Genomic DNA, 24,710 nt, shown 5'->3' with positions numbered 1-24,710 from the left:
TAAAAGCACTCCACAAGCAATAGACTCGTTCGCAGGTCTAATAAAAAAGATCAAAAGCTTCGCTGAGTTCATTACGGAGGCTGAAAGGAAAAGGTGCGGTCGAATTGCACCAAAAACGAGTGTCAATATCCAAGGTGATAGAATGTACGCGGTATTGAATATGACTGCATATTGAATTAAATCGTATCAGTAACAGCGAACTGATAAATTAAAGTTTATTTAATCACGTTACAAACCAATGGGTTTAGAGAATAATTTTGTATGCCTGAATAGCTCACAAGGATTCCCTGTACCGACATACTTGTATCCCTGACTTTGTATTCACATAGTAAGAAGCTATTTAAATCCGAAATCGAAATAGATTAATAATAATAAATACTAGAACAATATACTTTTAATCGTATTCAATTATTAATAAATCGTATTATTAAAAAGTAAGGAATAATTATTACTGTTGAATATTTCTACAATATATTTTGTTTATACACTATTATTATTAAAGATACCTAGGAATCCGTTTATACAAATTGTATTAAATTTTACAAATCATACAAAAATACACCACATAAAAATTACACAAATCAATAAAAAAAAGAATACATGTACATTAATAAACTATTACGTATCATCAAAAGACATTTGAAAGCGAGAAACAATTTAAAAACTTACATAGATTTTATACAAATGAATAATTTTAATTACCGTCAGTAAACGACTTAAGCCAGTCGTTGGTGCGTTCAATTTTAGTCTCAGATCATAAACAAAGCCATTCAAGACCAATGATTCGCCTTAAAATATAATGAGTATCAGACTTTTTCATCCAATTAATCCAAATGTTTCTAATTCGATTAACTTCGCAACTTTTTATATTCCTAAATTCTTATAAAATCATTAACTAAAGCTATATCTTGCAAAACTCATCTGATCTCTATTTATTTGACGTATGTTATTATTATATCAAAATATACTTTATTCAAGTAGGCTTTACAAGAACTTTTGTATCGTCATTTAACAACTATATTATGTGAGGCTACCCCCGGTTTTATTTACAATTCAGAAGAATATTTGACTATGATTTATTAAAAGTGGTTTTTGACGATGAAAGTACATTTTGTGGTTTTAGGTAATAGACTGAAATGGGACTGACAGCGAGCTCCCATAGCTGTTAGAGGAAACGACTCGTAGAGTGAAACAGGAAACGCAGCGCCAACGTTGCTACGTCCTTCAGCCATCCCGACCAACCCGGGTAGATTTGGAAGACACCGGGTTTCGCCGTTTGAATATGGAATCCAATCGAGTCTCGTCATGACACTCTTTGGTCTACCAAAAAGTATCATGATGAGACAAGCCTTTTTTTAACCCCGGTCGCAAAAAGAGGGGTGTTATAAGTTTGACGTGTATGTCTGTCTGCTTGTCTGTCTGTGGCATCATAGCTCCCGAACGAATGAACCGATTTAAATTTACTTTTTTTGTATTAGGTATAGGTGTTTTACGGGCGAGTGTTCTTAGACATGTTTGATGAAAATCGGTTTAAAAGTTATGGGGGTTAAAGTGGGGTTTCTGAAATTTTTAATTTTATTTTTTATTGAACAGTCGAATACAATTGGCTGATGATAATGTTGTTGGCGAATTTGAATATTATTGAAATCTACAAAGTTAAATAATCTATCGTAACAAATTTAACGAGTAATAACGAAATTAAAATACAACGAGAAAAAGGAAAACAAATACGTACCCTTTAAAAAGCAACTGTCAAAAAACAAACAAAATGACTTATGCAAATTCGAGATCTGACCTAATTTTTAAAGTGATCAAAAACACAGCTTCCATTTCGAGTAATATGAGAACATTCTTCATTAAGACATCAAATGTCACTTCTGCGCTGCTACAAAGACATCTCTTAAGACGAGTGCTTTAACGGCCTCTCGTTTATAGATATGCATATTTAGCTATTTCATCACGACCATTGTTTTAAAGGCACTATTTATATCGGCTGATGTTTATAAACGTCATAATTTATTTAAATCAAAGCCAAAAAAATTCAATACCACTGCATCAGCAAAGGTAAAACAAAAACTAGTAAATCGTCAATGTCAAGAAATCAAACCTGACATGTAAATTAATTAATTAAGTTTACCTTGCCATTGATAAAAAATATTAGAGAAACAAGCGCTGTATCAAAAAACGCCTTAACATTCAAAATAATGTACTTAAAAAGGAATTTGCACGCGTATTATGTTGTATCTTCTGACGAATAACTACAGTGTTTACACATTTTAAAATAAAATAAAGATAATAATATTTCATGAAAAATTTAGAAATCAACTTCAAATGTATTAAATAAGCAATCTCTAATCAAGTAAAAAATATCATTAAAATATAATTTCAATTACGTCAGAAACGAGCGAGCTTGATATCAATTGTTCTGATTTCATAAAGTTACATTCAATTAAATGACAATATTTAACCTTCTTTTAAATAAATAAACAAATCAAAATTTAAGAAAATAATTGCTTAAGAAAAGCGACCACCCACGCTTAAATACAGAGAACATTTAAGACAAAAATATGATCAAGGCATTGGACGAAACTTATAAAAAAAAAAACCATTTTTTTTTGTTTTCGACTTCACTGCTTGCTCTTGACATAATCATTAAAAACACGTTTTCATGTCTGATATAATATATAATTTTAAATTTCGAATACAAGTCTGTCAATATTATCTTTCGTATGTGTTTACCATTCGAAAAGCAACTTCACCGTTTTAATGGTTCGTCTATTTCCATCGATCTGAGAATGGGGGGCATAATTAATTTCAAATTCCACTTACAACCGCTCTTTGGATACGTCTAGGAATTAATTATGCAAAATCAGTCTACAGCATGGATGTTAATGAGAGGAAATCAGTGATGCACTTGTCGGTGACACAAAAAATTACTGATATCGGCTACAAATAACGATCGACTTTTTTAATTAGCGTTAATTAGCTCTGCTGATATCTCAGACTCATAATGTCTAGAGTTTGTAATTAGCCATAAATTATTTGCTTAATCTTATGGACCTCATTCATGATTCACACAAAATATATCTTGACTTTTATCATAGCCTAAAGGTACGTAACTGAAAGCGTTAGTATTATATGTATATTCTATACCAGCACACTCGTTACCCTCCTCTTATAACCTGGGTGCCTTCAAACGAGGTGTGAAGAGGCATCTGCCCGCATGGCGAGGGCGACTAGTGCAGCACATTCTTACTGACTGTTTTGGTTGTCTTCGCGTTTGGACTCCACTTCCGCTTATCATCAGATGGAGTGGTGTCATATACCAACCCAGAACGAATAAAAAGAAATTAGTATATTATAAAACCAAAGTTAATACCATTAGCTTAGGTTCAAAAATAATAAATAAATATGAGACAACATCACATACATTACTCTGATCCCAATGTAAGCAGCTAAAGCACTTGTATCATGGAAAATCAGAAGTAACGATGGCACCACAAACACCCAGACCCAAGACAACATAGTAAACTAAGGATAATCTACATCGACTCGGCCGGGAATCGAACCCGGGCCCTCGGAGTATGGTATCCATGAAAACCGGTGTACACACCACTCGACCACGGAGGTCGTCAAAATTAAAAAATAATAAAGAAAAAAATGAACTGGTCAGAGTTGCGTTCATTTATAAGTTGAGAGAGTTGTCTGTCCAAGAAGTGACCATGACCTTATTACATTTAACGTAAACTTTTATATGTTATTGTATATAATATTCTTTTTAATTTATTTACAATAAGTAGGTGGACTGGCATATGGTACCTTATGGTAAAAGGCCACTGCCATAAACATTCCTTACAGCGTCAATACGCCATTAACCTTGAGACTAGGAATTTCTCTTATTATATGCCTGTAATTACTTTGGCTTACTCACCCTTCAAACCGGAACACAACAATACTAGGCACTGCTGTTTAATATTACATTAGTTATATCTGTAACTAGCTATGCCCGCGATTTTGTGCTCATTTGAATTTAGCAAAAAAGGTCTTGTTGTAGCCTATGTGTCTCCTTATCACACCAGCTTTCTGTTTTGAAAGTCCCGTCAAATTGGTCCAGCCGTTGCACAAATTAGTTGAAAGAAACAGAGAGAAAGACAAAAATTGTAAAAGATGTTATTTTGGGATAGGTATTGTGTATCTTTAAATGCATTTAGTATGAAGCGTTTATTTTAATATTACAAACAGACGCTCCTCTGTATCTGACTGTATATTATTGTTATGGTTCTATTAACGTCAATGGGATGTTCTTATAACTGATTTCAGTCACGGCGACCGTCCTTTACTTGTACTAGACAAGTACACGAGTCATATCATAAAGGTACAAACACATGTGCAATTAATATTCCCTCACTGTTGTAATACAAAAAGTCGACAATCGATATAAAGAGTTGGAAATCAACAAGATCTGAATCAAGAAGAATCAAGAAGAAGTCTGCGAAAAGAAACAGAAGCATGATCTAAGTGCTTTCCAAAATATAGAAGTGCCTGACTAAATTTAAACCCTTTGGCGGATACTAAAATTGTACAGAAAACACAAATAACCTCCTTTTCTGATGCCACACGGAGTTCCAACCTAGAACTCCAGGTCTTGTACCTTATATGCTAACCAACAGATGATCGAAGCAAGACGTCAATATAAGTTATGTATGTATACACAAAAAATCACATACATGATGCCCACATAATGTTATAGTCTGGTTATAAAAACAAGTCAATCGCAACACAAGGTCCCTGTAACAAGCCGGTCCTTACGTAATGCAGCCTACGAGTTACACAGAAGGCGCGTTACTTTTGCTTTCAACTGGATTTCATTCACAAAAACTTGCGCAGCGTCTTTTTCACTTAGCGGGAGTGTTTATAAAGTAATTATTACGAAATGAAGAACGTATTTTTTTAAGGTAATCATATGTTGTTCATATATATCGAATATATTTTAATTTTAGTTTTAGATAAATAAATAAGTTTAAGTAGAAAAAATGTTTTTTTATTATTTATATTTAATAATTAGTCAACGAAAGTTAAGTCTTTTGTATGCTTTTTCGTTGAAGAATTGAAAATTAGAACTTATGTTTGTGCAAATGCGAACTGCGACCCCTTCATCGCGAAACCCTAGACATCATAGTCTACAGCACTTGTCAAGACAAATCAGCAAACTCCATTACAACGGAGATATGTTGAGAAGTTTCTTTAGTCCCATCAGGTATCATTGTATTAATTATTGCATTGTCATTGAAGTTGCACATGTGTCCCAAACAGCTCAATACGTTGGTGAGAACCGATGAAAAAATCCCGTTACAAGACTGCCTATACTTAAAATGCGACTTAATGATTTTAGTAATTTAATTGAAGACAAATAAACACGCGAAACTGAAAAACCTCCGAGTGAAAATGAGCAATAAATCTGTCAATCATCAGATAGCGGTTCCGCTGGTGGATCTTAAACTTTAAACAAGATCGATGTACCGTTAATTGGTATAACACGACAACTTGACAGGCAAAAAGACTGCAAGCAACATTAATCATGGGAAGTATCCCTTATAAGTGAAATGCACCGTTTTAACGAGCGAACGAGCGCAGTTCCTGATCTTCCCGCATCGTATCGATGATATAAAAGTTTTTCTGTTCGTTCAGACTTCAGACGTTTATGAGTTACAGATGCGTTCTGTTAACAGTTGTACAAATAAAAAGGATAACCGTTGTATTCGTTTTGCTAACGACGATTTCCCGTTCGACAAACTGTCTCCATTTAATATTAATGTTTTTATTATTCTTGCTTTGTTTTATACATATCTTACAGCCAATTGACTGACTTAATTTGTTATTGGTTTTATATTTTTAACTAGCTTGGAATTCATTTCACCACGATGTTCCAAAGCGGTTTGGTACTTACGAGTATGAGGCAGTTACAATCAATCATGAGATAAATTATGAAATATCCTTTATATTTCATAATTTATCTCATGATTGATACATGATTGGTACTTATAAAAACTCAAAAGTGCTTGAGTGTTAATATTTAACTATTCTAGAAATTAAGCTATGTCGACTCTTAATTTTTTTAAACCTAAAATTAGTTCTAATTTTCAAGGCATTTATAAACCAATTAGAACAATCCTCAATCACGCCCAACTATATAAGTTCTATAGGACATCATAAAAGAAGCGTAACATATTTTATATTCATTGCAATTGTCATTTGAACATCGCAATAGAATTTCAAACACAAAAAAAAAAATACTTGTTTTGTTTACATTCGTATTCACGCATCGTTCGTCCGATTGGGAAACTTGGTACAGTTGTTGGCATTACGTGAAAATTTCAGGCTTAGTATTATTTACACATAGAAAAATGGTGCGTTTGTTTATACGAATAATCAAAATTGATATTATAAATGTGAATAATGTGAAGCAAAACTCGAACTCCAAGAAAGAACATAGGCCATATTTTTTGCCTGACACATAACAACCAACACCCTAACACGCAAGCGAAGCCGGGACGACTGTTAGTTGCTAATATATTCTTATATGCTATATATAAAACAAGGCAAAGATAGAGGTATTAGCTTGTAGCATGTAAGATAACCAATGTAAAATGTCTGTAACATATAACGTCATCTCCCTGATAGTTAAACAGGAACAGCAAACATCATCTAATCTTCAAACAAATTAAATTATGCACACATTCGCCATGTTAGGTCAATGACATCATAGCAATCTTTACCGAGCCAGTGCGAACTTATTCCCTGCTCTAGCGCGTCCGATCATTTCAACCTAATTTAATTATTGCAGGCAATTTATGTCAAAAGTTTAATTGAGACGTTTGTATTTAGCTAGCGACTCCGTTTGATTTTGCTCGCGTCATGCGTAACTGCTCTAGTTTGTAGTCTCTTTTTAAAATTAAAATTTTTCTCAACAAAGGCAAAGCGCAAAAAAACTTAATCACATAAAAAGTTTCCTGCAATTAGCGCGACCAAATAAAATCACTCTTCGACTTAATATTTTATTCTTTTGTGGGATCGATTTTACGCCCCGATAATGGATGCAAACGTTTAGATAGCAGAAAAAGTTAAGCCTTTTTATAAATTTGTTGAAAATATGCCATTTTCTATTCCTCTTGATCAAAAAATTTGGTTAAGCCTGTCATCCTGTAAACCTGTTGTCATATGATAACGTCTTTTGGGAATAGAACGATCATCAATTTTGGCAAAAAGGTAATCAAGGAGTAAACTCATCGGTACTTTTCAATTCAGGTATGTCTTTCCCCACGAGTCATATTTTTAAACAATCTATAAGTAAGTGTATTTCTTCTAAATAAAACAAATATTTTGCTTTAGTATTTGACTTTACCTTGTCTGGTTTATAAGTGCTAATTTGAATACAATATATTTTTTGTTTGTTTTGTTATTTATCCGTTTCGACAAAGACGTAATTTATTATTTAGTCCCTAAATTTAACATTAAACAAAATAACACAGTAACTCCTCACACGTCCCGAGATATTTTGAGACGATGGTATTTGATAAAGTATGGAGCGATCCGAGTTAAGCTCGCATGCGAAAGGGTTTATTTGCAAGTGATCGACACTCACTCCCAGATGTTGTTCTTAGAAACGTGAATCAGACGCAAACTGCGTGCGTCTCAGCTCAGTTAATTGGAAACGATAAGAATTCGAATGATTTATCATTGTATAAGTAAACTGTATGAGTAACAATGCTAAGTTACATATTTTTAAAATGTTTCTTTGTTTGTTACTTATCGTGCAAATTGATTTATAAAAAATCCTACGTGTTTTAATTTTGGAAAGTGTTTCCAGAGTCATCATTAAATGTTGTTTATGATGAACTCTTACTGTCCATCACGACGGCGCTTTCAGCCAAGTTTATATTCCCTCATAATCAAATAGAAGGACAATCTTAGATAAAAATAATTATACAAAATGCACGGCTTCACGTAATTTTCGAAACACGGGTTATTAAACTTTGTCAACTCCCGAATTCTGGCTTGTCGGAATAACTTTTATTGGCCCTGTCTTGAGATCTTCAGTTTTATAACCTTAAAGAATGGATTTACTTGGTAATAACAATTTCTATGAACAGTGTAATGACCACTTATGGGTGGTCTATTTGCACATCTGCCTACCTATATCATGAAAAATCTCATAATCATCGTTCACTTGTGTTCCTTCCATTTATTTTGAGGTTCGGCGAAATGTAAACTGCAAGAACAAAGGATAAGTAATTTCATAATATAGTTATTGATTCCTGTTACAATACAGGGGAAAAATGTCGAGCACTCTTCGATAATAAACTTAAGTGAAACCGGAACAGCTACTAATAATAATGTTACCTATGAATATTAAAACGACACCGACATTCTAGTATACAAATACTTTTTATTATATTTAAATATAATGTCTCTATCATATAATTATACGCGTTTTATGGACTAATTAATTCGGTTTTAATTTAATTACGAATTTATTGGATTAATGATTGCATGTTTCGACACCATTTTTTTAGTGTTAAAATGTTTTCAATGTAACACTGTCTTTTATGGTAGATTAACTATGTATACATATGTTTTATTAGCCTTGGAAATACGCTCTAGCTTAGCTTTAGCGTTTCTTCCTTTCCGCTGATGAATGATGATGACGATGTCTTCTTGAGCGAGTTTGGCTCCAGCTGCCATTCTCTCATCGAACGGAACAATGAACGATCGGATCGTAGGACTACCAACATGACGTATGTGCCGAGGCACACAAGTTAGCACTGATATCTTCTAGACTCCGGATAACTAACAGAAATTTCTCGTCAGTTTTCGAAGCCCAATAAATTTTACTACTTACATAGAACAAGAACCTAAAAACCCTAATGAGAAGTGGACCTCTTACTATAAGCGTCGAGGATGGAAACTCGAGTAGTAATATCCGTAAATATACTATTAACAAGAGGACTTTACACTAAACAATAGGAAAGTAAAATAGTCGAAGTGGTACTCCATGAACCTTTCCATTGTGTTGGGAACTTAAGAGGGTCCTCAGTCTATTGTGTCTGATTTAATAATGCTGAAACTGTCTAGGTGGGAACCAGTCCCTTATTACTTGTTTACCTCATATTCACACTGTTTTTTGCTGTTTTCCACTTTGATTGGTGATCAGAGTAACAATTTTTAAATGCCTCACGGATGACCTAAGGATTCCTTTTATGTTGTGAATGTTTGGAGCTTATTTACTATTTGCATCTTAAGTTGGAAGTGGAAATTCGTCAGGAGCAGGTCTCCTCATAATATTCGCCAAGCTTGAAATTAATTACAAATTAAAGCACATGATACTAAGTGGTTAACCTACGTTCAAACCTGAAATTTTAGGATGGACTTTGAAGTGTTGTAACCACTGAGCTATCTCGACTCAAGGGTGAGCTATTGGCTCTTTACAGGCACAAAAGATGTAATATTTTCGATTCTAATTTAATATAATATGTGTGAAAATATTTTTACTTTTATAAGAAGTGCCAGTGTCTATAGGAAAAGATAACCACACACTATCAAGTCGACTGTTTTTTCGTCGGCCTTGGGGGAATAAAGTGATGTAAAAAACACATCATATCTATTGTTTGCGGCCATAATGAAACATTTCTTCGCTTTATGGATTATTCTGAATTATTTTAAAACCGGTTTCGTTTAATACTTGAACCATAATCTTGAGCGTGATTATGGTATAGCCATATACAATGGCTTCATAATATGTATCGTAGAATGGCTACTTGCACCGATCACGCCACTGAACGCATTACATGATCTCCCAACATCTCTATGGGATCTGCTGTCTAACAGTCCATTCAGTGTCCGGTGAGTTTGACAGATGGTAATGCAGGTAAGATTTACAAAATCAGAAAAAAGGAAACCAATAACACACGCTCACAGACACGACAGTTTTTCACTTTGCTTATACTCATTTTGTATATATTAATTTTGTTATCAAATTAATTACTATTCCTTATTATAAAATAATAGGTATATTTACTTAGGTCTTTAATGACACATGTATGATATTAATGAAAGGTAATTAATTGATAATTGATATTGACACCTAATTAGTAAATTGATTAAATAAAATGATACAATAAAACTTTGTACACCAGAATTTCATTATTATGTCTGACCTACTTTCCACAAACATATCAAGTAGCTCTGTAGGTGAGTTAATAGTACTACATTTAGTATTCTATACCATTTAGTTATATCTCAGTACAGATATAATTGCATATAGAAATAGTATGTTATCAAGTTGCATGTCCAGTAGAAAACAATACAAGAGGGTTTTGGGTCAATACTAGTCCGAAAATAGCAAGCATATAATCGAATATTTCATATTCAAATATCACGTATATTTTTTATATAAGCGTAATCGCTTTATATTTGCTTGACAGATAAAAATCTGTCAAGCAAATATTAAATATGGTTGTTTGAATTGTTTCATAAAAGTAATCATAATTATTATTTAGACAATTTTAAAGCTGATGATTAACGGGCTTAAACATTTGTTTAACGGATATTTAGTTGAACACAATTTTCTCTCTTTGTCATGATGATTTGTAATTTGAAAGAAGAAGACAAAACACTGTTTAACAGCTACACCCAAAATAGTAAAATTTACTCACTTTCCAGACAGCACTAGAGAGAGGCTGTCCACCTTCGTGACCTTCTCGTGTGCGTACAGCTCGTGGCACTTCAGATGCCTCACGTTGCGCATACACATCAAAACGCGCCTGAACTGACGTCTCGACACCCGCAGTGGTTTGAACAATGCTATGTACACCTGTAGACGAAAAACAAAAATTAGCTACAAATATATATTACTAGCGGCCCATCCCGGCTCCACACGGATGGACATAATATTTATTTAACGTAGATCTGTAGATATGTATGTATAAAAGTAATATTCTCCCCATACATTATTTTATTATATAAGGGATTAGACTGCATTTCCGAAAAGTTCAAATTGTTACACTTTTTTCCAAAAAGTGTAACAATTACCATCCTATTTCAACTTATTTACACAAAAACCTTAATAAATTATACACCTCAACCTTCCTCACGAATCACTCTCGCTATTAGTGAATCACATCACATGAAAATCCGTTCAGTAGTTTTGGATATTATCGCAAACAACCAGACAGAGAGACGCGGTCGGAGGACATTGTTTTCATGTAGTGATGTAGTTTTGGGTTATGCCTTGGAAGGAAGAGTTTTGTAGCTGAATGCTTGATAAGTTAGTTTTTTGAATTTTATTCTTTTAAAGGTATATTTAGTTCAGGATTGACTTAACTATACTAAAGTATCGCAAGCTCCTTTTTATTTCGACTTTTATTTGTGTTATTGTTTAGTTTATTGATAGTATTGGATTTGGGTGCGAGATATCATCCGCGCATTTGGACGCAGAACAGAATTTGTATTGGCTCATAGGATGTTTTGCGATGTTATTAATACTTGATGTTAGTAAAAACTTTTTCTTTTCTATTTGGTTATATAACAAATGGCAGTAAAAGAAAATGAAAAAAAAAAAACGATATGTGTATAGATATTTTATCTTTTAAAAACATGTTTAGATTAGGATATTGGTCATCAAGCGACGATTTTATTATCAACTGCTTAGATAAGTTAGACACGAACTAACAATGTGATTATATAGACAAGACAAGCATAGTTACTTGCATTTATAATATCATGTACATGATAAAACCAACTAATATTTATAACAATGGCCAATTTTTGGATTTTTCATAATATTAGAAAATAATCGATAATTAAAGTTCCATTTATATGTTATGCACTATAAATCGTAATGAAAACGATAATAACTACACAACAATATTAACTACATTTTTTATCTGTCTGTGATATACTAAGTCGAGTTAGCCCAGTGGTTAGAACGCGTGCATCTTAACCGATGATTGCGGGTTCAAACCCAGGCAAGCACCACTGATTCATGTGCTTAATTTGTCTTTATAATTCATCTCGTGCTCAGCGGTGAAGGAAAACATCGTGAGGAAACCTGCATGTGACAAATTTCATAGAAATTCTGCCACATATGTATTCCACCAACCCGCATTGTAACAGCGTGGTGGAATATGTTCCAAACATTCTCCTCAAAAAGTGAGAGCAGGCCTTTAGCCCAGCAGTTGGAATTTACAGGCTGTTGCTGTTGTTGTTGTTTATCTGTCCAAAAAACGATTTACACTTAGCAATTTGAAAATGGAACGCTTAGAATCACAAGACATTTAAACAAACGCATGACAAACACGTCGGACGTGCGGTACGCTCAGGATAGCATAACATAAATACAATTATACGTCTAAAAGACTCATTACCTTACTTCGTTATATGTCAAAAATTAGATTAAATTGTAAAAACTAAAAACATTAACCGTGAAATATTCAAATAACTCTTATCGACACTTAACTTATTTGTATGTTAAACTAGTAGTCTTACCTACACCTAAAACGCGCGTTGTTTGTTATGTGTTAGGCAAAATAGTAGCCTATGTCCTTTCTAGGAGTTGAAGTTTACTTCATACCAAATATCATAAAATTCACGTCATCTGTTTGGTTGTGAAAGTTGTGATAGACAGACAGAGTTACTTTCACATTTATAATATTAGTATAGATAAATCTACCATAAGACCCGAGAAGAACAGACGAATGAAATTCAACTTTTTGGCATTTTTCAGCAATTGTTTACAATTTTCATATTGACATTTTTATATTTAATTGCCAGGAGGCGATCGTTGAATTCCCGAGGTACACTAGCATATTTTTCTAGTAAAGATATTTTTATTACCATCAATTGTTTACACAAACATTGTAGGTCAAAGCCACAATGAAGGTATGATATAGATGCAGAACGTTCTGGATACAGTCCAAAACTTTGGCAGATTTGTAAGATCTGTTATTCAATCATTGATCAATTGCTATTTGGTGAGGCAATGCGGCAAAATGAATTCAATCAATTAAAGATACACACTGTAAATTTCCCACGGCTGGGCTAAGTCTTTCTATAGATTTCAGAAGAATTAACAAGTTGTTAAGTACAGATGCGGCAGATTTCTATCTTTCATTTTCAGATTTGGTCGAAATATTTTTTACGACGCTTAAAGAAAGACGGTTTATAAAACAAATAACATATAATAAATAATACATGAAAATTCTGTGGAACTTGTCCTGATTTGTTCCCCAAATTTTTGGAAAGCATTAAGTCATCTCGGATAAATACAGTTCGTCATGATTTAAATCAATCAAATATTCGTAAATAGTAGTCAATTTTTTTTTAACATTTGAGTAAACTATTTTGGGCAACTTCGTCTGTATACCTGTATACTTATCATTTATATCAAAGCGTTTTATTTAGTATTGTTGTGCTCCAGATTGGAGAGTGAGCCAGGGTAACTACAGGCAAAGGAGATACAAAATCTTAGTTCCCAAGATTGTTAGTGCATTTGTGATATGAGGAATGACAAATAATTCCTAAAGTTGGTACTTAAAACCTATGGGCAATAGCGACCCTTTTCATTGAGTTATCCGTTAACCAGTCCGACTACCTATACGAAAAAAAGCAAACATAACACAATGAATTGGGCAGTAAATATGCCAAGGTTGAGGACAAATAGCGCATTCGTGACCGTAACGAAACTTAGACGTATCGACCATAAAACATAAGCAAAATTTCTTACGAGGCGATAATGAAAGAAACAAATCGCTTAACGGACAATTACGTACTTATGTTTACTTGCAACTAATATCCAGTAGCGGATTCCTCCCCATTGAGACCCCTCACATGATATGTTAATTTTAGAACTAGATAACTTATCATTGATTTGATCGAGATCTGTTTGTTTTTTATAACAGGTGAATGTTAACTTAAATGAACATTTCATCCAGACAATCTGTAATGGTGTATCTTGAACGTGTCATTCATTACCCATCGAGCAGGATGCTGACCGTCCATTACGAACTTTTTTAATAAACCGTACAGAAACTTTAAAGGCAATAAGGGAGCTTTGAAGTAAGACCTAAGCCGTTGTAGTTAGAGGTAAACATCCGTATATCGTTACTATTTCTTTAAGCATTTCAAAAGAAATTATTATTTATTATGAAGACGGTTATTTTATAAGCTCTGAACGAAATGGTCCAATTGTTATAACAGAGTATACCTTTTAATAAAACGAGATTTATTGACGTTAACGAATATGACAAATCGGTGAGTGAATTCAAAATAAATATACGAATTTTTTCTTATTTAGTTCTGTATCAAACGTTTTATTAGCTAATATGTACTGGTATTTTAAAATTGTAAAGTAAGTAAAAGTAAAGTAACAGCCCGGAGAGGGTTTGGAACATATTCCACCACGCTGTTCCAATGCGGGTTGGTGGAATGCACATGTGGCAGAATTTCGATGAAATTAGACACATGCAGGTTTCCTCACGATGTTTTCCTTCACCGTCGAGCACGAGAATTGAATTATAAACACAAATTAAGCACATATATATAGTGGTGCTTGCCTGGGTTTGAACCCGCAATCATCGGTTAAGATGCACGCGTTCTAACCAGTGGGCAATCTCAGCTCAGCTTTTAAAATTGGCACGGGTAAAAATATAATATAAAAATTTTCTTTTAAATAGTAAGTTATTGAAGAAAAATAATATATTGAGAAAGTTTTAGCTAAAAGTAAGAAAATGTAAAAATTGAGAAATCAAATGGAATATGTTCTAAACCTTCTCCTCAAAGGGAGAGGACGTCTTAGCGCAGCAGTGGGAAATTTACAGGCTATAGTTGTAGTTGAGAAATCAAAAATATACACATTTCGAAGTCGGCGATCATCTTATGGAAAGCTTCCAGGAGATTATTAATTTAGTACAGTATTTATTAGCTAATGATATATTAGATAAATATAATTATTTTATAATTATTTAAGTCGATATACATATAATTCAATAACAATACTAAGTAACTTATGGACTTGACAAGTTACCGACTTAAACAAACGTTTATCAAGCTCAATAAACTTATGCAAATAGACGACACTGGTATAAATCTAAAGACATTGACTTGGAATCATCCATGAATCTCATTAGTAAGTCAATCGGTAATGATTACACATTCAAAGACATCGATACCGTATAACCAGCACCTGATTGCTTTATTCACGTACATGTACACATACATACCGAATCATTCAGCGAACTTTCATCGAAGAGATCCTTTATAAATATACCCAATTAATATAATAGTTAGTGAACAATTTCATTGTTGTTATACTCCCTTTAATTTTTTATTACTAACCCAAAGTCCGACCAGAATAATTTTAAAAAAGCCTTCACTCCATTTTAATTTAATCTTGTAAATCAATTATTAATATCAATAGCAAGATTGCTTTATTATCTTTATCATATTTGTAAATTATAAATACGCTGTAATAATTAGATTCGACTTATGTTTTCATTTCTTTATCTACGCCAAATTTATTACATGTTAATATTACGAGGATTACATAAACATAACACAATTTTTCTTCACAATTGCTACCTCATTACTATTTATTAACCATGCCTAATTGCCTCAAATTAAAATAGTTAAAAGTTCCGATCTCACTGAATTGCGGTCAGGATCAGATGCAGACAGTTATTAATAAAACAATGGGATTTTTATACGACTGTCCAAAAATGGGTTAAGGTTACAGGACTCATGTATGTACGTGAGTTTTTTAATCCATCATAACTTTTATACGTTTAAACATATTTGGATGTGTGGTATCGTTAAAATACTTACTTCATACCGAATGACACTGGCTTTGAATTCATTCCTCAATTAAACACCTCTTTTAAAACGAAATAATCAATTCGAAAGCAATCAGAAACAAAACTCCCATCGCAGATTGGGTAAGCATTAAAAGTAATGGCGTCAACTGTAATTTCAAACTTTAAACAATGGATCACTTTTTTTAAGAGCACCCATATTGTTCGTCTCCTCGTCGCTGTACGTAACAAACGTACAAATTCAGAATTGGAGCGGACAATTCCAATATTTATGTTTAAAACTATACGATACCTTTTACCGTGCTCTAGTTTCGCCGGAACGTGCTGGGAGCATTGTGCGCTACTGAAGGTATCCGCAAATATTCATTCTCGGAATGGCTCTGTTTTGCTCGGATCCACAAAAACATCTAGGTTTTATGTTTAATATATTTTAAAAATAATCGTATTATATTACAACGGGTTCGATGTCATTCACCTCGTTTACTACGGACATTATCATAAATTAATTCTTGATTGAAGATATCTTCTAAACGAAAGATAACTTATGCGTCGTGTGTCATAAATTTAAGTATTTCATAATGTCCTTAACGATCTTGACCAAAGGATGGGTAAGAATCATTAAATCAGAGAAGTCCTAAAAAATATTTTAACGAATGAATTTGAATTGAGAAAAACCTCCTATTTTTGAACGTAGCCAAAATATTGTATACTATTAAGATTACTGCTCCACAAAAGACAATGAAAAATATTGATAAATAACAAAGACAAGAGTACAGGCAGCTGGACACTTAAGCCTCAGTTATATTTTATCAAAGCTATTACATAAGTCTTGTTTCATCTGGCTTATGTATGATATATGTTCTGAGATGATAAACACATTTATATAATACCTTTGTCCGATTCAAAACTACGTACATAATTGCGTAACCTAGAAGAAAGTCAGAATAATTGGAATAATTTTAAATATATTTATAGAATAGTTCAATTAAATTTCGTCAAAGAATAATCTTATATCATACGTATATATTATATATGTATTTCGTATCTGTTGTGTTTGAGGGATAATAATAGTCATTGTTTTGCATTATAATTTGTATGTATGCTGATTTTGTCTTGTTGATTTTTTTATATCTTTCTATAAGAGTTGGATTTGACTATCCAAAGGTGCTCTGCCATCATCTGTGTTCTTGGCAGAATTTCTCCCGACACATGCAGGTTTCCTCGCGTTTCTTATCTTTGTATTACTATTGATGATACTGATACATTTATACTTCGTATTTAAATTTCAAATAAGTTTGAGTTAAGGCATATATTTTCGTTCTGTTTTTAATAAATATTATATATGTCGGCGCGAAACCACGAATTTAAGAAAAACACGTGTCCAGAAATGGCTATTTTACTAATTTAAAACTGTTTTATTGTTAAATTAATATTTTTAGTGAATTGTGAATTTTAATGAAGTGTGTTTATATATATAATGCTAATGCTTTATATTGGTTACACCATTGAACCCAGTTTTATAAAACTAGAATGAAGCAAGCCTTAACTCCAAGGAAAGACATAAGTCACTTTTTTATACCAACAGCTGACGACTAACACAAACAAAAAACGGCAAGCGAATTCGTGGACGACGACTAGTACAATAAAATTGCAACAAAATATAGGCTTTTTGTACAACTATTTAATATTAAATTTCTTATGTTATCTGTGAAATATTCAGTAATAAATATTGAAGTAATCTTTGTACCTATCCGTATGTCGTGGGGATAATGTCGAGAGATCATATTTCAAGAAAACAAGTGCATAAATTTATAATAAAGCTGAAAGCGGATTGTCAGACACAGTGTACATACTTGAAACATTTTTGTTCATATCGATTACCAGTATTTTTTTAAATACCTATTCAATGACAAAGGTGAAAAAAGTATGTAAGATTCTTGTCGGTTATTGAGTGGTAGCTTTTTTGTAAGATGACAGATTCCACGCATTAATGATTTATTTTACTTGACGCTAGGTGTGCAAGCTCGTCTTCATACGTACCACACACTATTTTGTTATTCTAACGCTACACTGAAAAACTGAACACTTTGGATTCGTTTGAAGGATGTGTTTGCCAGTGTAACTACAGGCACAAGCGATATAACATCTTAGTTCCCAGGATTGGCGGCGCATTGGCATGTCAGGAATAGTTTAACTTTCCGGCGGTAATGTCTATTAGCAGTATTGATTACTTACCATTAGGTGACCCAATCGCCGTTCCACTGCTTTAAAAAAAAACGTGATTTGAGACTCGATGAGAAAAAAATTCACCGCGACAAAAATATCCATCAAGATTGAAGTGCGGTTGAATATGAAAATTAAACTTCCGTATTTAAAATATTGTCGAAATGTAATTATTTCACAACTTATAAACATAAATATATACATAAATGTGACTGACTGAATGGTGTGGCGAACGCGACACTTACCAGATCCCTACAACCTATATAACTTATATAAATAAAATATTATACATATAATCATATAATATCTTATATATTTTTCATACATTAAATAATAAAGGTAACATAAATACAAATATTACTATAACATATGTACATATAACTATACTATATATGTATACTATAATACTTATATACTTATATAAATTACATAATAAATACATATTATATATACATGTTATACACAGTATAAATATCTACACTTTAAAAATCATATAAATAATTAAAATATAATATAATAATTTATGTAATGTCGGAAGGCAGTCGCCGCGCGATCGTGTAATAGAAATGTCTTTTCTAAATAAATTACCGTTACTTTGAACAAAGAAACGTATGCGCATCGGTTCGGCCGCCTTCCGTCAAGCAGTCGAATCCTAGATCTCGTACTGAACGCACGTCGCTTATCGCTTAAATTTTGCTACACGATTTTGCACCTTAAGTCTTTGTATTAAGTCATACTTCCTTCTTTCATCTAAACTTACCTTCATATTTCTTTCTTCTCATTTCTATTCTGTGCTGTGCCTGCCTATCTTCGTGTTTATTATTTCTACGAGAAATAAATTAGTAGTGGAAGAAACTTTGTTTTAATCAAACCTCATCTACAACATCATACACTACTCCGCTACATTGGTGACCCCGCTGAAAACAAAGAAGCTGAAAACGAAGAGGATTAATTAACCAACTCAAGTAAGGAACACTAGATTATTTGGTGGAATAAAATGGAACCACAAAATGAAGGTAACTCGAACTTAAATGCCGAGTCACGACGACCATTTACACCTCACGACACGACCGACATATTTCGAGTCGGAGTGCGACCACCACCGTTCTGGGCAGAAGAACCTGCAGTTTGGTTTTCACAACTGGAAGGCAATTTTGTGTTGTCGAGAATCACTGACGACGATACAAAATTTTATTACGTTACTTCGACATTAGAACACCGTTACGCAGCAGAAGTGAAGGATATAATTATTTCACCACCAAAGACAGGGAAGTACGAACGACTTAAAACTGAATTAATCAAGCGTCTGTCAGCCTCGCGCGAGAAAGAGGTAAAACAATTACTTGTTCACGAAGAGTTAGGAGATCGGAGACCATCTCAGTTTCTCCGACACCTGCAAAGATTAGCAGGTCCATCAGTTCCAGACGATTTTATTAAAACTATTTGGATAAGTCGTCTGCCTACTGCTCTTCAACCAATTATTGTGGCTCAGAAAACTTATGACCTTCAAGCTTTGGCTGACTTAGCCGACAGCTTACATGAATTGGTACCGTGCACACCTCAAGTCGCTTCAACATCTGCTCCCCAGTCAACCATTGATTCAATGGCGAAACAAATAGATGAGCTCACAAAGCAAGTAAAAGCTCTGTCTGCTCGCAGTCACAGACCAAGATCGAGATCAAGAAGACGACGTAGCCCGACAGTACAAATGAGATCACAGTCCAACTACAGAAAATTTCCATTATGTTGGTATCACAATAAACACGGAAAGAATGCCAATAAATGTGTGAAGCCATGCGATTTTAAGTCGGAAAACTACCAAGGCAATCGGTAATGGCGACATCCGATAGCCATAACGTATCTGGTCGCCTTTTCGTAACGGATCGAAAATCGAAGATGCAGTTTCTCGTTGATACAGGTAGCGATCTCTGCGTCTTCCCTCGCACAGCACTACGTGAAAGAAGATCTCCGACCAATTACCAACTCTATGCCGCGAATGGGACTTCTATTTCAACATATGGTTTTGCTCACCTCGAGCTGAATCTTGGCCTGCGTCGAGACTACACATGGCGATTTATAGTGGCAGATGTCACTAAGGCTATAATTGGCGTCGACTTCTTGTCATATTATGGTCTTATAGTCGACTGCCGTAACCAGCGTCTCATCGATAGCACCACAACCCTGACGACTTCAGCAGAATCAGTATCATCATCCAGCACGATTTCTTCAGTGAAGACATTGCTCGGTGATTCAAACTACCATATACTGCTACGTCAATTTCCGGAGATCACACGTCCTGCAGGAAACGAGAAGGTTGTTAACCATAACACGGTCCATCATATCAGGACTACACCTGGACCTCCAGTATCTTGCTCGCCACGTCGCTTGGCTCCAGATAAATTGCTCATAGCCAAGGAAGAGTTCGCAGCTATGATTAAAAATGGAACAGCTCGACCATCAGAGAGTCCATGGGCATCACCTTTGCATCTAGCCCCGAAGAAGGAAAGTGGATGGCGTCCATGCGGTGATTATCGGATGCTTAATGCAAGAACAATTCCTGACCGCTATCCGATTCGGAATATTCACGATTTCACGCATAACATATCGGGTTGTCGTGTTTTCTCCAAAATCGACCTCGTGAAAGCATTTAACCAGATTCCAGTATTTTCTGAGGACATTGCAAAGACGGCCATCACAACACCGTTTGGTCTTTATGAGTTCCCATATATGACCTTTGGACTCAGAAACGCCGGCCAGACCTTCCAGCGTTTTGTTGACGAAATGACCAGAGGCTTAGACTTTGTCTACGCATACCTAGACGATTTCCTCATATTTTCCCCTGATGAAGAAACACATCAACATCACTTACGAAGTCTGTTTCATAAGCTTCGGGAGTATGGGATGGTAATAAATGCGTCTAAATGCGTCTTTGGAGTTTCTGAAGTGTCTTTCTTGGGATATACCGTTTCATCAAATGGCATCAAACCATTGGAATCCAAAGTCGAGGCAATTAAAGAATTTCCTGTGCCTAAGACTGTGAGAGAATTAAGAAGATTCTTAGGCATGCTGAATTTTTACCGCAAATTCATCCCAGGTGCCGCGGAAATTCAAGCACCTCTACACTCTCTTCTCACTGATAAGGTCAAAGGCTCACATCCAGTAGACATCACGGGTGAAGTTTTTAAGGCATTCGAAGAATGCAAAAACAGTCTATGCAGCGCAACACTCTTAGCTCATCCAGACTTGAATGCAAAGATCGCGCTCGTAACTGATGCTTCAGACAAAGCAATAGGAGCTGCTATACACCAATACAAAAATGATGCTTGGCAACCTCTCGGTTTCTTTTCACGGAAACTAAGTCCTTCGCAAAGTAAATACTCTCCGTACGACAGGGAGCTACTTGCGATATACGAGGGAATCCGTTACTTCCGATACATGCTAGAAGCAAGGCATTTTACCGTTTTCACGGATCACAGACCTTTATGTTACGCCTTTACAACAAGAAAGGATAAATGCTCACCACGACAATTTCGCCACCTCGACTATATCGGACAATTTACTACTGATATACGGCATATATCTGGAAAGGACAATGTCGTGGCAGATACATTATCGAGGATTGAAGAACTGACAAAGCCAATAGACTTGACAGAGCTAGCACAGTCACAAGCTGACGATCTTGAGCTGAAACGACTGATAGAAGGAGAATCGTCTCTCAATCTACGTAAGACAATCATTCCTGGAACGCAAATACAGCTGTACTGCGATGACAAAAATCAGACTCTAAGACCCTTTGTCACATCACCGTTTCGCTACAGAGTATTCCAAAGCTTACATTCACTCAGCCATCCTGGCGCCAATGCCACTGCTAAACTTGTAGCTCAGCGTTTCGTATGGCCCGGCGTACGGAAAGATTGCCGTGAATGGACAAAGAAATGTCAAGCCTGTCAGCGAGCGAAGACTACTCGGAACGTTTCAACCAGTCCTGGGAATTTTCAACTTCCACGTGCCAGATTTACCACCGTCCATATCGATCTAATAGGACCACTGCCAATCTCAAACGGCTACAAATACTGTCTTACAGCCGTAGATAGATTCACGAGATGGCCAGAAGCTATTCCTATTATGGACATAACAGCAGAGACAGTAGCTAAGGCCTTGATATCCGGCTGGATAGCACGCTTTGGATGCCCTACCGCTATAATCACTGACAGAGGACGACAATTTGAATCTGCCCTTTTCAAGCACCTCTCTGAAATGGTTGGTTTTGAACACAAGAAAACTACTGCTTATCACCCTGCATGTAATGGCATGGTTGAGAGATTTCACCGCCAATTAAAAGCCGCCATTGTTTGTCATGAAAACTCACATTGGACAGAATCACTTCCATTGGTGTTGCTTGGAATCCGAAATGCAATTAAAGAAGATATTCAAGCATCTTCGGCAGAAATGGTATATGGCGAGACGCTTAGATTACCTGGAGAACTTTTTCAACCATCCACGAATAAGTCTGATGACATAACCGATTTTATGGCACGACTTCGGATTATTGCGAAGAACCTTCAACCGCAACCAGCTTCCAGGCACTGTAAGAAATCTATCTTCATATTCAAAGATCTTGCAACGACTAGTCATGTGTACCTCAGAGAAGATGCTAACAGAGGAGCACTCCAACTGGCTTATACTGGCCCACATGAAGTACTGGCGAGGAACGAAAAAGTCTTCAAAATACTTGTCCGAGGAAAACCTACCTCTGTAACAATAGAAAGACTGAAGCCTGCATACATGCTTACCGACGACGACGATCCAAGGGATATACCTCTTCCTCCTGCTACTCCACCTGAAATAAAAAATCACGATGATAAAATTAAAGATAAGGAAAATAATAACAAAAGGACACGATCGGGCAGAACAGTACACATACCTGATTATTATCGCCCGTAGGACGGTCTCTGGAGGGGAGTGGTGTGGCGAACGCGACACTTACCAGATCCCTACAACCTATATAACTTATATAAATAAAATATTATACATATAATCATATAATATCTTATATATTTTTCATACATTAAATAATAAAGGTAACATAAATACAAATATTACTATAACATATGTACATATAACTATACTATATATGTATACTATAATACTTATATACTTATATAAATTACATAATAAATACATATTATATATACATGTTATACACAGTATAAATATCTACACTTTAAAAATCATATAAATAATTAAAATATAATATAATAATTTATGTAATGTCGGAAGGCAGTCGCCGCGCGATCGTGTAATAGAAATGTCTTTTCTAAATAAATTACCGTTACTTTGAACAAAGAAACGTATGCGCATCGGTTCGGCCGCCTTCCGTCAAGCAGTCGAATCCTAGATCTCGTACTGAACGCACGTCGCTTATCGCTTAAATTTTGCTACACGATTTTGCACCTTAAGTCTTTGTATTAAGTCATACTTCCTTCTTTCATCTAAACTTACCTTCATATTTCTTTCTTCTCATTTCTATTCTGTGCTGTGCCTGCCTATCTTCGTGTTTATTATTTCTACGAGAAATAAATTAGTAGTGGAAGAAACTTTGTTTTAATCAAACCTCATCTACAACATCATACACTACTCCGCTACAACTTAATCAGGATGAAAATGTAAAAGGTATGTTGTTAATGCATATTAACGAAGATCTATAATGAGATTATGAATCAAAAGACAAATGAAATGGGTAGAATATTTATATTAAAGCAACTAAATCGAATACAAAATACAATATATATTTCCGACAGAGTGAGATTTCGATTTCGAACATATAATACGTACGTGGTACGTGGACTCTTCACGTGGAGTCTTCTGGGTGACAGGAAACAAAATCACTCATGTCTAAAATTTTAAATATTTTTAAGTTGTCAATTGTCTTCAAGACTATATAAAAGTAAATGAAAACCTTACCTATTTTATTGTCTGAATATAACTTGTATTCAATAATAACACACTTTATTGAAGAATATTAAATTACCTTTTATTTATTCCAACTGACTTTCATCAAGATTTTCAATAAATCTGAAAGTTTTCTACGACTCACTCCATTTTGACTTTATTATTTATTTGTTAACTATTCTAAGGAATCGCTTTTGATATTCAGGTAACAACACGAATTCTTTTGTTAAACTTTTTTCAGTCAAAATGTTGAGAATCGTTAATAACAAAAAAAGGCTACCTGCTTGAGTTGGTGTACCAATAATGACCAAAAAAATATTTTAAACAAGAAAAAGGAATGGATAACCTTTCATTTTTATTTAAACAGAAGACCAATAACTTTTTTACCACTAAATTATTGTAAAAACACTTGAGTGAGTTACCGATTTCGTTCTGCTGCCGAAATATTGTTTTTTAGCTTTCGTAGTCCGATGTGGTTGGAGTGCCTGACCCTTTGCAAACGCCTGTCAACCGCATACGTTAACAGTTGACGGTGATACATAACTACGATGTTCTTTTGCGAAACTAGATTTAAGTAATCGAGTCAGACAACAAACGGTTCTAACGTACGCTATAATCCAAATCTACTTTTAAACTTTACGTCACCATTTTAGGTTAAATTAGGTTAGGTTC

The 24,710-nt window shown here is 34.5% G+C and overlaps 1 protein-coding gene across 2 annotated transcripts in view; it reads right to left on the bottom strand.

Annotated features, from left to right (window-relative positions):
- Positions 1-24,710, bottom strand: part of LOC124543517 (blood vessel epicardial substance-like) — a 56,899-nt gene that overhangs the window by 15,488 nt on the left and 16,701 nt on the right. For both annotated transcript variants that reach the window (XR_006967479.1, XM_047121741.1), the window contains exon 2: positions 10,713-10,870. Coding sequence is in view for 1 of the 2 variants with exons in the window: in XM_047121741.1 (XP_046977697.1) it covers positions 10,713-10,870 (158 nt within the window). In the remaining variant the exon portion in view is untranslated. The remainder of the gene's footprint in view (positions 1-10,712; positions 10,871-24,710) is intronic.

Source organism: Vanessa cardui, chromosome 3 (assembly GCF_905220365.1).
Source record: "Vanessa cardui chromosome 3, ilVanCard2.1, whole genome shotgun sequence".
NCBI lineage: Eukaryota > Metazoa > Arthropoda > Insecta > Lepidoptera > Nymphalidae > Vanessa > Vanessa cardui.
This window is presented reverse-complemented; position numbering and strand designations above follow the sequence as displayed.